A 13375-nucleotide genomic window follows, 5' to 3' on the forward strand; every position below is an offset into this window, starting at 1 on the left:
GTGGTGGTGACCGTTCTCTGTATGCTATCAGTGTGGTGGAGGCCATGCTCTGTATGCTATCCGTGTGGTGGCCATGCTCTGTATGCTATCCGTGTGGTGGTGGCCATGCTCTGTATGCTATCCGTGTGGTGGTGGCCATGCTCTGTATCCTATCACTGTGGTGGCCATGCTCTGTATGCTATCACTGTGGAGGCCATGCTCTGTATGCTATCACTGTGGAGGCCATGCTCTGTATGCTATCACTGTGGTGGTGGCCATGCTCTGTATGCTATCCGTGTGGTGGTGGCCATGCTCTGTATGCTATCAGTGTGGTGGCCATGCTCTGTATGCTATCCGTGTGGTGGTGGCCATGCTCTGTATGCTATCCGTGTGGTGGTGGCCATGCTCTGTATGCTATCAGTGTGGTGGCCATGCTCTGTATGCTATCCCTGTGGTGGTGGCCATGCTCTGTATGCTATCCGTGTGGTGGTGGCCATGCTCTGTATGCTATCCGTGTGGTGGTGGCCATGCTCTGTATGCTATCCGTGTGGTGGTGGCCATGCTCTGTATGCTATCCGTGTGGTGGTGGCCATGCTCTGTATGCTATCCGTGTGGTGGTGGCCATGCTCTGTATGCTATCCGTGTGGTGGTGGCCATGCTCTGTATGCTATCCGTGTGGTGGTGGCCATGCTCTGTATCCTATCACTGTGGTGGCCATGCTCTGTATGCTATCCGTGTGGTGGTGGCCATTCTCTGTATGCTATCCGTGTGGTGGTGGCTATGCTCTATGCTGTCAGTATGGTGGTGGCCATGCTCTGTATGCTATCATACGGTGGGTGTGCTCTGTATGTGCTTTCATTCGGGGGGCGTGCTCGGTGTATGATGTCATATGGTGGCCGTGCTCTGTGTATGCTTTTACTCGGTGCGTGTGCTCTGTGTATGCTTTCATTTGGTGGGCGTGGTTTCTGTATGATGTCATATGTGGGCGTGTCCTGTAATCCTACACATAGAAGGGGCAGAGGGGAGCTTTGGATGTGACTGGAGTATAAGATACGTTATCACCCAGGTCCAATATAGGAAAACAAAATCTTTGACATGATGTGTCCGGGTAACCCATTAAATGATGACTGGGGACCCTCCCCTGCAGGCCGGCACTGTCTAGGGAGGTCCTGTACGGGACGTCAGTGATAGATGGGGGGAGCTGAGGATACCAGGCCGCGCTCCCTCATCCCGCTAGTAATCCCATTAGCCAGTGGCAGCAGCGGCAGCGGGCTGACAGGGTCTGTTCTTGTCCTATAATGGAGGAGATACGCATACATCTAACCCTCTGTCCTGAATTTACAGATAGCATTGAAGCCAATATTGAGTCTGCTTCATCTCATGTAGAATCTGCCAATCGCCAGTTGGCCAAAGCAAGTCAGCACCAAGTAAGTAAGATTAGAGCGGTCGGGGGGCTGCGCTATCAGCTGCCGGCAGGCACACAGACGTATAATACATGAATAGACGCTGCTTATTCCTCGCTGCCTCCGCCGGGAAGTCGTGTTACATGAAGTCTGTGAAATTCTCTCTGCCCCCCCCCATGAGTGACTGACGGCTGCAGAGCGGCTCATCTGCCGAACCAAACTCAGTGCTCCAGGACAATAGGCGCATAGCGGGCTCCAGCTGCTTCAAAACTACAACTACCAGCATGCCCTGACAGCCAAAGGCATGCTGGGGGTTGTAGTGTCACAGAAGCTGGAGTGCGATAAGTAAGAGGATTATTAGGATTCATTATCATCCATCCTATTAGGCGTGTTCTGTGTAAGGCTGGCTTCACACTGCGTTTTTCAATCTTTTTTTTTTTATTATTATTATTTATTTTTTTTTTTTTAGGAAAATGGATGAAAAAACAATTTTCTCTTAAAGGGATCGTCCAGGCTTAGAAAAATATGGCCGCTTTGTCCCAGAAACGCCACCTCTCTTGAATGTGGGTTTTGCAGCTCAGTTTCACTTGAAGTGAAAGGAGGTGAAGTGTACTACCACACACAACCTGAGGACAGGGGTGGCGCTGTTTTCGCAAGGACGTTTCCCTGCTTTTTCTAATCCTGGATGACTCCTTTTAAGGCAATTTTTTTCTGACTATGTTCATTAATGCATCCAGTAATCCAGAATGGGTAAAACTGCAGCTCTGTACTTAGTCTTTTGGCACATCCAGTAATCCAGAAATCACATACTGCGGCGACATACTGCAGCTCTGTACTTAGTCTATCCGCACATCCAGTAATCCAGAAATCACGTACTGCGGCAACATACTGCAGCTCTGTACTTAGTCTATCCGCACATCCAGTAATCCAGAAATCACGTACTGCGGCGACATACTGCAGCTCTGTACTTTGTCTATCCGCACATCCAGTAATCCAGAAATCACGTACTGCGGCGACATACTGCAGCTCTGTACTTTGTCTATCCGCACATCCAGTAATCCAGAAATCACGTACTGCGGCAACATACTCCAGCTCTGTACTTCCTCTATCCGCACATCCAGTAATCCAGAAATCACGTACTGCGGCAACATACTGCAGCTCTGTACTTAGTCTATCCGCACATCCAGTAATCCAGAAATCAGGTACTGCGGCAACATACTCCAGCTCTGTACTTCCTCTATCCGCACATCCAGTAATCCAGAAATCACGTACTGCGGCAACATACTGCAGCTCTGTACTTAGTCTATCCGCACATCCAGTAATCCAGAAATCACGTACTGCGGCAACATACTCCAGCTCTGTACTTCCTCTATCCGCACATCCAGTAATCCAGAAATCACGTACTGCGGCAACATACTGCAGCTCTGTACTTAGTCTATCGCAACATCCAGTAATCCAGTAAGCAGGCAGTCCAGAATGGTATTGTAGATCTCTGCATAGTTTATCAGTAAATCTAGTAATCCCATAATTCTGATTTATATAGAAGCTGTGTATTTGGTTTATTCTTTCATCCATTAATCCGAGAAATCGGGTAAACTAGAATTATATTATAGCTTACTATTTGATTTATTTATTAATTCATCCATCCAGTAATTCGCCATTATATTGAAGCCCTCTGCTTAGTGTATTAGTACATCCAGTAATCTGGCATTATATTGTAGCCCTCTACTTAGTTTCAGTATATCCAGTAATCTGGCATTATATTGTAGCCCTCTGCTTAGTTTATCAGTACATCCAGTAATCCAGCATTATATTATAGCTCTGTACTTGGTTTCAGTATATCCAGTAATCCAGCATTATATTATAGCCCTCTGCTTAGTGTATTAGTACATCCAGTAATCTGGCATTATATTGTAGCCCTCTGCTTAGTTTATCAGTACATCCAGTAATCCAGCATTATATTATAGCTCTGTACTTGGTTTCAGTATATCCAGTAATCCAGCATTATATTATAGCCCTCTGCTTAGTGTATTAGTACATCCAGTAATCTGGCATTATATTGTAGCCCTCTGCTTAGTGTATTAGTACATCCAGTAATCTGGCATTATATTGTAGCCCTCTGCTTAGTGTATTAGTACATCCAGTAATCTGGCATTATATTGTAGCCCTCTGCTTAGTGTATTAGTACATCCAGTAATCTGGCATTATATTGTAGCCCTCTGCTTAGTGTATTAGTACATCCAGTAATCTGGCATTATATTGTAGCCCTCTGCTTAGTGTATTAGTACATCCAGTAATCCGGCATTATATTGTAGCTCTCTGCTTAGTTTCGGTACATCCAGTAATCTGTTATTATATTGTAGCTCTCTGCCTAGTTTCAGTACATCCAGTAATCCGGCATCATATTGTAGCTCTCTGCTTAGTGTATTAGTACATCCAGTAATCCGGCATCATATTGTAGCTCTCTGCTTAGTTTCAGTACATCCAGTAATCCGGCATTATATTGTAGCTCTCTGCTTAGTTTCAGTACATCCAGTAATCTGGCATTATATTGTAGCCCTCTGCTTAGTGTATTAGTACATCCAGTAATCCGGCATTATATTGTAGCTCTCTGCCTAGTTTCAGTACATCCAGTAATCCGGCATCATATTGTAGCTCTCTGCTTAGTTTCAGTACATCCAGTAATCCGGCATCATATTGTAGCTCTCTGCTTAGTTTCAGTACATCCAATAATCTGGCATCATATTGTAGCTCTCTGCTTAGTTTCAGTACATCCAATAATCTGGCATCATATTGTAGCTCTCTGCTTAGTTTCAGTACATCCAATAATCTGGCATCATATTGTAGCTCTCTGCTTAGTTTCAGTACATCCAATAATCTGGCATTATATTGTAGCTCTCTGCCTAGTTTCAGTACATCCAGTAATCTGGCATCATATTGTGGCGCTGTGCTTAGTTTCAGTACATCCAATAATCTGGTATTTTATTGTAGTTCTGTACATAGTTTATACATAGATCCAGTAATCCAGAGATCTGAACCCCCCCCCCCCCCCCCCCCCCCGGCACTATATTGCGGCTCTCTTCCATAGTGTCGTCTTCCTTGATATGTGATTTTTGTGCTTAAAGCGTACTGTCACAACTAAAGTATTGATCAGTCAGGCCATAGTGTTTAGACCCAAACCGATCGATTAGTAGAATGAGTGAGGAGAAGACCGTGCTGCCAGGACATCCTGTCCCCGCTCTGTGTCTGTGTCGAGCAGTCTGGCCACTAGGCCTAGTATTAAAGGGGGTTATGCAGCATTAGAAAACACATATCTGCTTTTTTTCGGCGCCTCTCTTGCACTCACTTTGTGTGAGGTATTTCAGACAGGTTCTATTAAAGTAAATAATGCAAAGTTGTAGTACCACGCACAACCAGAAGACAGGGTGGCGCTGTTTAGGGGGGGGGAGTTGCTTTGTCTTTTTTCCTAATTCTGTATAATCTCTTCACGACCACTTTACAAGATTGGAGAGGGGTGTGTGGAGCGGGCTCAGGAGCTGGCCCGTACATGGCACGTGCTATATGCACTAATAACCGATAGCAGCGACCACTCTAATGCCAGTCATATAACCATCTAAATTCTGCAATCACTATTGATTTAGGGGGATGTTTGACAGGACCGGCACCTGTTTGACCTCCGATCAGCATATGTGTAATGCAGTTGCTGTGTGCAGACCAGTCAGCATGGCAGCTAGATGCCTCTGTGTCTTCCATATGGCGGCCCCAGGCCAGAGCAGTAGCACTAAAAACACCTAAATATGTTACTATATAGTGTGTGTGTGTGTGTGTGTAATATAAGTCTCTTCTATTATCCATGATATGGAGGAATTGGCCACTACAGTCTGGAACTATTCACCAGCAAGCACTGTGGGCATCACCAGGGTTCTCCATTGAGACGGGATGGTCTTGGCTTTGTAGGTGGTGATTCAGGGGTTGGGTCTGGTGCTTTGGTACTTCTTCAGCCAAACAGGTGAGATACACAATCTACTCTGAGACCAGATATGTGACTAGCTATCACTACTGTTCCTGACAGTGATAATAGATGTGGCTGCATGAGTCATGTACTAACATTTCCTCATCTGAGAACTTCGAATCCATGTATTTAAATAAGACTGTGAGGTGTACCGATCCTACGTGTCATGTCACAAATTACATTCTATATGTCACAATACCAGATTAGAATGAGTACAGGTTACTACATTTAGTGTGTGTGCTCCTAGTGTGATAAGTTAGTGTGCCCCTAGTGTGATAAGTTAGTGTGCCCCTAGTGTGATAAGTTAGTGTGCCCCTAGTGTGATCAGTTAGTGTGCCCCTAGTGTGATCAGTTAGTGTGCCCCTAGTGTGATCAGTTAGTGTGCCCCTAGTGTGATCAGTTAGTGTGCCCCTAGTGTGATCAGTTAGTGTGCCCCTAGTGTGATCAGTTAGTGTGCCCCTAGTGTGATCAGTTAGTGTGCCCCTAGTGTGATCAGTTAGTGTGCCCCTAGTGTGATCAGTTAGTGTGCCCCTAGTGTGATCAGTTAGTGTGCCCCTAGTGTGATCAGTTAGTGTGCCCCTAGTGTGATCAGTTAGTGTGCCCCTAGTGTGATAAGTTAGTGTGCCCCTAGTGTGATCAGTTAGTGTGCCCCTAGTGTGATCAGTTAGTGTGCCCCTAGTGTGATAAGTTAGTGTGCCCCTAGTGTGATAAGTTAGTGTGCCCCTAGTGTGATAAGTTAGTGTGCCCCTAGTGTGATCAGTTAGTGTGCCCCTAGTGTGATCAGTTAGTGTGCCCCTAGTGTGATAAGTTAGTGTGCCCCTAGTGTGATCAGTTAGTGTGCCCCTAGTGTGATCAGTTAGTGTGCCCCTAGTGTGATCAGTTAGTGTGCCCCTAGTGTGATCAGTTAGAGGCCTATTCCACGGGCCAAGCAGGCCACAGGCCGATCAATGATGTAAACTAGCGCCGATCTGCAAGATCAGCGCTCATTTACTGGGCCTATTCCACGGCCCGACAATCGTTAGCAAGGGCTGCAGAGACCTCATTACCGATGTCCTTGCAGCCCTTGTTTCATACATTACCTGTCCAGGCGCAAATCTTCTCCTTCTCCGGGTCCCGCGCCGCAGCAGCTTCGGAGCGGTCTTTCTGAACTGAGAGACCGCTCAGCCAATCCCGGCGGTCCCGGCCAGTGATTGGCTGAGTGGTCTGTCAGTTCAGACAGGCCGCTCCGAAGCTGCTGCGGTGCGGGACCCGGAGAAGAAGACCTGCGCCTGTATGATGATGTGAAATCATCGGTCGCCCGCCGCACCCGCTATTCCACGTAGCGATGATCTTAGGTTTGAACCTAAATGAACGATCAGCCGATGACACAATCATCAGCTGATCGTTTTCTCTATGCCACGGATCGATAATCGCCGGAATCGGGCCGATTATTTCTCCGTGGAATATTCCCCTAAGTGTGCTCCTAGTGTAAGCAGTTAGTGTGCTCCTAGTGTAAGCAGTTAGTGTGCCCCTAGTGTCACCGGTTTGTGTACTCCTAGTGTAAGCAGTTAGTGTGCCCCTAGTGTCACCGGTTTGTGTACTCCTAGTGTAAGCAGTTAGTGTGCTCCAAGTGTCACCGGTTTGTGTACTCCTAGTGTAAGCAGTTAGTGTGCTCCTAGTGTCACCGGTTTGTGTACTCCTAGTGTAAGCAGTTAGTGTGCTCCTAGTGTCACCGGTTTGTGTACTCCTAGTGTAAGCAGTTAGTGTGCTCCTAGTGTCAGCAGTTAGTATGCTACTAGTGTTATCAGATAGTGTGCTGCTAGTGTGATCAGTTAGTGTGCTGCTAGTGTAAGCAGTTAGTGTGCTGCTAGTGTGATCAGTCAGTGTGCTGCTAGTGTGATCAGTCAGTGTGCTGCTAGTGTGATCAGTCAGTGTGCTGCTAGTGTGATCAGTCAGTGTGCCCCTAGTGTGATCAGTCAGTGTGCTGCTAGTGTGATCAGTTAGTGTGCTGCTAGTGTGATCAGTCAGTGTGCTGCTAGTGTGATCAGTTAGTGTGCTGCTAGTGTGATCAGTTAGTGTGCTGCTAGTGTGATCAGTTAGTGTGCTGCTAGTGTGATCAGTTAGTGTGCTGCTAGTGTGATCAGTCAGTGTGCTGCTAGTGTGATCAGTCAGTGTGCTGCTAGTGTGATCAGTTAGTGTGCTGCTAGTGTAAGCAGTTAGTGTGCTGCTAGTGTGATCAGTTAGTGTGCTGCTAGTGTGATCAGTTAGTGTGCTGTTAGTGTGCTGCTAGTGTGATCAGTTAGTGTGCTGCTAGTGTGATCAGTTAGTGTGCTGCTAGTGTGATCAGTAAGTGTGCTGCTAGTGTGATCAGTCAGTGTGCTGCTAGTGTGATCAGTTAGTGTGCTGCTAGTGTGATCAGTCAGTGTGCTGCTACTGTGATCAGTTAGTGTGCTCCTAGTGTCACCGACATCGTTCATGTCGGCTGATCGTTGCGTCGTTTGTCCTTCAAACATGTAGAAAGACAAACGACAATGATAGCAGCGATCTGCTGCCATCGCTCCGGGGAATAGCGGCGGCAGTGAGTGGGGAACGAGGAGCAAACGAGCGCTGAGAGCGCTCGTTTGCTCCTCTCAGTCGGCCTGTGGAATAGGGACTTTAGTGGGACCCTAGTGTGATCAGTTAGTATACTACTAGTGTCACTGGCTAGTGTGCTTCTAGTGGGACCCTAGTGTTATCAGTTAGTATACTACTAGTGTCACTGGCTAGTGTGCTTCTAGTGGGACCCTAGTGTGATCAGTTAGTATACTACTAGTGTCACTGGCTAGTGTGCTTCTAGTGGGACCCTAGTGTGATCAGTTAGTATACTACTAGTGTCACTGGCTAGTGTACTTCTAGTGGGACCCTAGTGTGATCAGTTAGTATACTACTAGTGTCACTGGCTGGTGTGCTTCTAGTGGGACCCTAGTGTGATCAGTTAGTATACTACTAGTGTCACTGGCTAGTGTGCTTCTAGTGGGACCCTAGTGTGATCAGTTAGTATACTACTAGTGTCACTGGCTAGTGTGCTTCTAGTGGGACCCTAGTGTGATCAGTTAGTATACTACTAGTGTCACTGGCTAGTGTGCTTATAGTGGGACCCTAGTGTGATCTGTTAGTATACTACTAGTGTCACTGGCTAGTGTGCTTATAGTGGGACCCTAGTGTGATCTGTTAGTATACTACTAGTGTCACTGGCTAGTGTGCTTATAGTGGGACCCTAGTGTAAGCAGTCAGTATCCTAGTGTGCTCGTAGTGATGGTATAAAAGGTCCTGTAATACTTGTCTGTGTCCATCCTGTATCTTGGGATATCTCTCTCTATAAGGTCACATGTCCCCATATTGCCCCCCCTCCCCCTTTTCATTATAATAAGCCATTCATCAGCCATGTTGTATTCATCTAGAAGGGGCAGCTGCACCTCAGTCTTTTATGGGACTCATGCCCCCTGTCCTGTCCCCCGCCCCCGGTCACGTTTTACACACCGCGCATTTCATCCTGCACACAGAACCTGATTTGCCGGATGGTGAGATTTTATTTTGTTGGAAACAAAAACAGGTGAGAATTTTATTGCATCAGGATACGATTTTATTAGAGTTTTTTTATTTTTATTTTGTGTGTTTTTATATATACAGTACAGCAAAGTCCGGTCTAGTACAAGCAGAAGCTAATAAACTTTAAGGTAAAACTTTTGTTTGTGACTGAAATCCAGAACGTGCTGGTTAAAGCGTCCTTCCATCCGCCGCCCGCGTCTGCTTTTTTTTTTTTTATTTCATTAATATGTATTTTTTTTTCCATCACCTTGTTTGCTGCTGTTTTAATCTGTGACTCCCATATGATAAGGCCGGGTACAGACTGCGTTTTGCAGTCAGTTTTAAGCAAAAAAAATAAATTAATAAATGGAAAACGGATGAAAAAACTGGTGCATTTGTCTGCATCTGTTTTGTCCATTTCTCCATTGACTTCCATTATAAAAAAAAAAAATCAAAGCTTTTTTTTTTTTTTTTTTTAGCATACACAAAAACTTAATCGCCCACATTTTTGTGTACGCTAAAAAAAATCAGATGCCCTTTGATCCGTCTTTTTTTTTTTTTTTATCCATTTCTTAAATAATGGAGGTCAGTGAAAAAATGGATCAAAATAGATGCACACAAATGCACCCGTTTTTTCATCCGTTTTTAATCTGTGTGTGTTTTTTTTTTATTTTTGCATAAAACAGATGGGAAAAAACATTGTAAAAATGCAGCGTGGAGAGGTCTCAAAAATGGAGAAGAATTGATGCACAAAGTATATTAGAGAGGTGCAGAACTAAGTTAGATAATCCTCCTTATCTCTATGATATGGACCTGAATGTGGACCCCCGGACACCGTCCTCATCCGTCTCTCTTAGTAATAAGTGGCTGCAGATGTTCCGGGTCGTGGGTGAAGCCGTCAAATTATTTCAATAGAAAGTAATTAAAATTCATTAACACACACAGAAAAACTTCTCCTCCCGGCAATTATCATATGTCGGAGTTAAGTGGCATAGCGGGGGAGATGAAAGGCGCCTACCTGGAAGTCTTCACTTTGTGAATTATACATGGGCTCTCCTCAGGAGACGCCGCCATCTGCTCCTTCCCATCGTCTTTGAGTGGCTTCCTGTGGTAATGCCGGGAAAGGTCACTTGTTTGAAGTCCTCTGTACACTCCTGATATTTGCATAGCCAGCAGTCCCGGGCTCGTCTTACGGTTTACGTCTCTTAGACATCGGACGCGTCGACGACCACTTCTTTGATAGGTTGGGATGTGTGTTTGGTGAAATACCTTGGGTTACTTAGGTATTAGTGGTCATAATCCATTCACATCCAGAGCTGCATTCACCAGTCAGCTGGATGTTTTTCCCTGTTCTGAGCTCTTATCATCCTGAACCCCTGCTGCTTCAGTGACTACATAGGGCAGAGATCACTGAAACCCTTGCAGTATATAGAGATATAGGGGAGCAGGATCTCCTCTCCTGTGTGTGCTATAGAGCTATAGGGGAGCAGGATCTTCTTTCCTGTGTGCGCTATAGAGATATAGGGGAGCAGGATCTCCTCTCCTGTGTGCGCTATAGAGATATAGGGGAGCAGGATCTCCTCCCCTGTGTGCGCTATAGAGATATAGGGGAGCAGGATCTCCTCTCCTGTGTGTGCTATAGAGATATAGGGGAGCAGGATCTCCTCTCCTGTGTGTGCTATAGAGATATAGGGGAGCAGGATCTCCTCTCCTGTGTGTGCTATAGAGATATAGTGGAGCAGGATCTCCTCTTCTGTGTGTGCAGTGTATAGAGACATCAGGGACACCCAACATTTTGAGATGGAGTTTTTTTTTTTTTTTTTTTTTTTGTTTTTTTTTACAGGGTGCTGTGTGGTGTTACAGGTAGAGAATACAGCGATGTGTGGTGTTACAGGTAGAGAATACAGCGTGCTGTGGGGTGTTACAGGTAGAGAATACAGTGCGCTGTGTGTTACAGGTAGAGAATACAGCGTGCTGTGTGGTGTTACAGATAGAGAATACAGGGTGCTGTGTGGTGTTACAGGTAGAGAATACAGTGCTGTGTGGTGTTACAGGTAGAGAATACAGTGCTGTGTGGTGTTACAGATAGAGAATACAGCGTGCTGTGTGGTGTTACAGGTAGAGAATACCGTGCTGTGTTGTGTTACAGATAGAGAATACAGTGCTGTGTGGTGTTACAGGTAGAGAATACAGTGCGCTGTGTGGTATTACAGGCAGAGAATACAGCGTGCTGTGTGGTGTTACTGGTAGAGAATACAGCTGGCTGTGTGGTGTTACAGGTAGAGAATACAGTGTGCTGTGTGGTGTTACAGGTAGAGAATACAGCGTGCTGTGTGGTGTTACAGGTAGAGAATACAGTGTGCTGTGTGGTGTTACAGGTAGAGAATACAGTGCTGTGTGCTGTTACAGGTAGAGAATACAGTGTGCTGTGTGGTGTTACAGGTAGAGAATACAGTGTGCTGTGTGGTGTTACAGGTAGAGAATACAGCGCTGTGTGGTGTTACAGGTAGAGAATACAGCGTGCTGTGTGGTGTTACAGGTAGAGAATACAGCGTGCTGTGTGGTGTTACAGATAGAGAATACAGCGTGCTGTGTGGTGTTACAGGTAGAGAATACAGCATGCTGTGTGGTACAGGTAGAGAATACAGCGTGCTGTGTGGTATTACAGGTAGAGAATACAGTGTGCTGTGTGGTATTACAGGTAGAGAATACAGTGTGCTGTGTGGTGTTACAGGTAGAGAATACAGTGTGCTGTGTGGTGTTACAGGTAGAGAATACAGTGTGCTGTGTGGTGTTACAGGTAGAGAATACAGTGTGCTGTGTGGTGTTACAGGTAGAGAATACAGTGCTGTATGGTGTTACAGGTAGAGAATACAGTGTGCTGTGTGGTGTTACAGGTAGAGAATACAGCGTGCTGTGTGGTGTTACAGGTAGAGAATACAGCGTGCTGTGTGGGGTTACAGGTAGAGAATACAGTGTGCTGTGTGGTGTTACAGGTAGAGAATACAGCGTGCTGTGTGGGGTTACAGGTAGAGAATACAGCGTGCTGTGTGGGGTTACAGGTAGAGAATACAGCGTGCTGTGTGGGGTTACAGGTAGAGAATACAGTGTGCTGTGTGGTGTTACAGGTAGAGAATACAGTGTGCTGTGTGGTGTTACAGGTAGAGAATACAGTGCTGTGCGGGTGGGACCACAATGCAATATTAAACCTACTGCAAATAATTCAGTAACACAATAAAACTGCAATGTGTGAACACAGCCTAGATGTTCTGCAACAGCTTTGAGTGGGAAATAGGCAGGGTGGAGGACAGTGATGAACAGCTGAGGGAAAGCAATGCATTCTGGAACCTGTAGTACTGTGTACAACTGATAAACCAGGAAGTGCAGAAACACAAAACAGAACAAAACCCCCCAAAACAAATGGATTTTTGGTAGTTTCAAAAATGGAATGGATAGGTAAGTAATGCTTTATGCTTCTGCAGAAGTTTCATTTTTTTAACCTCTACCTGGAGTTCCCCTTTAACTCTCGATAGATGTGGTAATGGCTCCTCTGAGTGAAATCTACAGCGCTCGGAAGAGTGCCACATCCTTGACTGTCTAGACCAGTCTCTAAACATCTGTTGCAAATCCTTAATCTCAAGCATGCTGGGAGCTGTAGTTTTGCAAAAGGTTGAGAAACACTGGTCAAGGGTATAAGTATGGTCTCAGAACCATATATATGTAGCATGGTCTGAGCCGACAATGTGGCGAGCATATACTGCAGGCAGAAACAACACAAATGGTCCACTTAAAGTGCCTCTTTGTGAAGTAGAAGAATCTACTGTAGTATTTCAGAGCAGGACATGCTCCAATAGTCTGGCTGTTTTCTCTTACTCCAAGAAGTAGCTGCTTATAAGGAAGCCTGTCGTTCTCTTTGCTTCCATCAGATGGCCACCAGATACTGGGACCAGTCCATAGTAGCAGCTGGGGAAGCTCCTGCATTTACTAGGTCAGTTGTTCGGCTCTCCAGCCGTTGCAAAACCACAATTGCCATCATACCTGGACAGCCAAAGTCATATTTTTAGTGGTCTAAGGTATGATGGGAATTGTAGTTTTGTAGCAGCTGGATGACGACAGGTTCGCCATCACTGACCTAGGTCATCCATAGGTAATGGTCCATGCAGCAGCAGTACTACAGCGAGGGTGATGGTTGCATCTTGGGACTATAATACTCTGCATTACTAGAGTGTACGTGTTTGGCTTGGCAGCCGCCTCCACGGATCAGCGCATCATCCACCTCGTCCTCCTCACACCAGATCACTTACTGAAGCGCTTACTATAGAATGCAGCCGGGGACGCCAGATATTCATAGAAATTAACAGTCTCCTTAATGCATTTTAATTGCTTTGGCCAAGATGGATTTTATTGCCGCAGTGCAGCCTCCCTTCATCATTTT

At 45.7% G+C, this 13375-nt stretch overlaps 1 protein-coding gene across 7 annotated transcripts in view; it reads left to right on the forward strand.

Annotated features, from left to right (window-relative positions):
* Positions 1-13375, forward strand: part of TSNARE1 (t-SNARE domain containing 1) — a 204077-nt gene that overhangs the window by 117787 nt on the left and 72915 nt on the right. For 6 of the 7 annotated variants that reach the window (XM_069957022.1, XM_069957021.1, XM_069957023.1 and 3 more), the window contains exon 11: positions 1324-1406. The exons of the other annotated variant lie outside the window; for it this stretch is intronic. In XM_069957022.1, coding sequence (XP_069813123.1) covers positions 1324-1406 — 83 coding nt within the window. The remainder of the gene's footprint in view (positions 1-1323; positions 1407-13375) is intronic. 7 annotated transcript variants of the gene reach the window in all.

Source organism: Dendropsophus ebraccatus, chromosome 2 (assembly GCF_027789765.1).
Source record: "Dendropsophus ebraccatus isolate aDenEbr1 chromosome 2, aDenEbr1.pat, whole genome shotgun sequence".
Taxonomy (NCBI): Eukaryota; Metazoa; Chordata; class Amphibia; order Anura; family Hylidae; genus Dendropsophus; species Dendropsophus ebraccatus.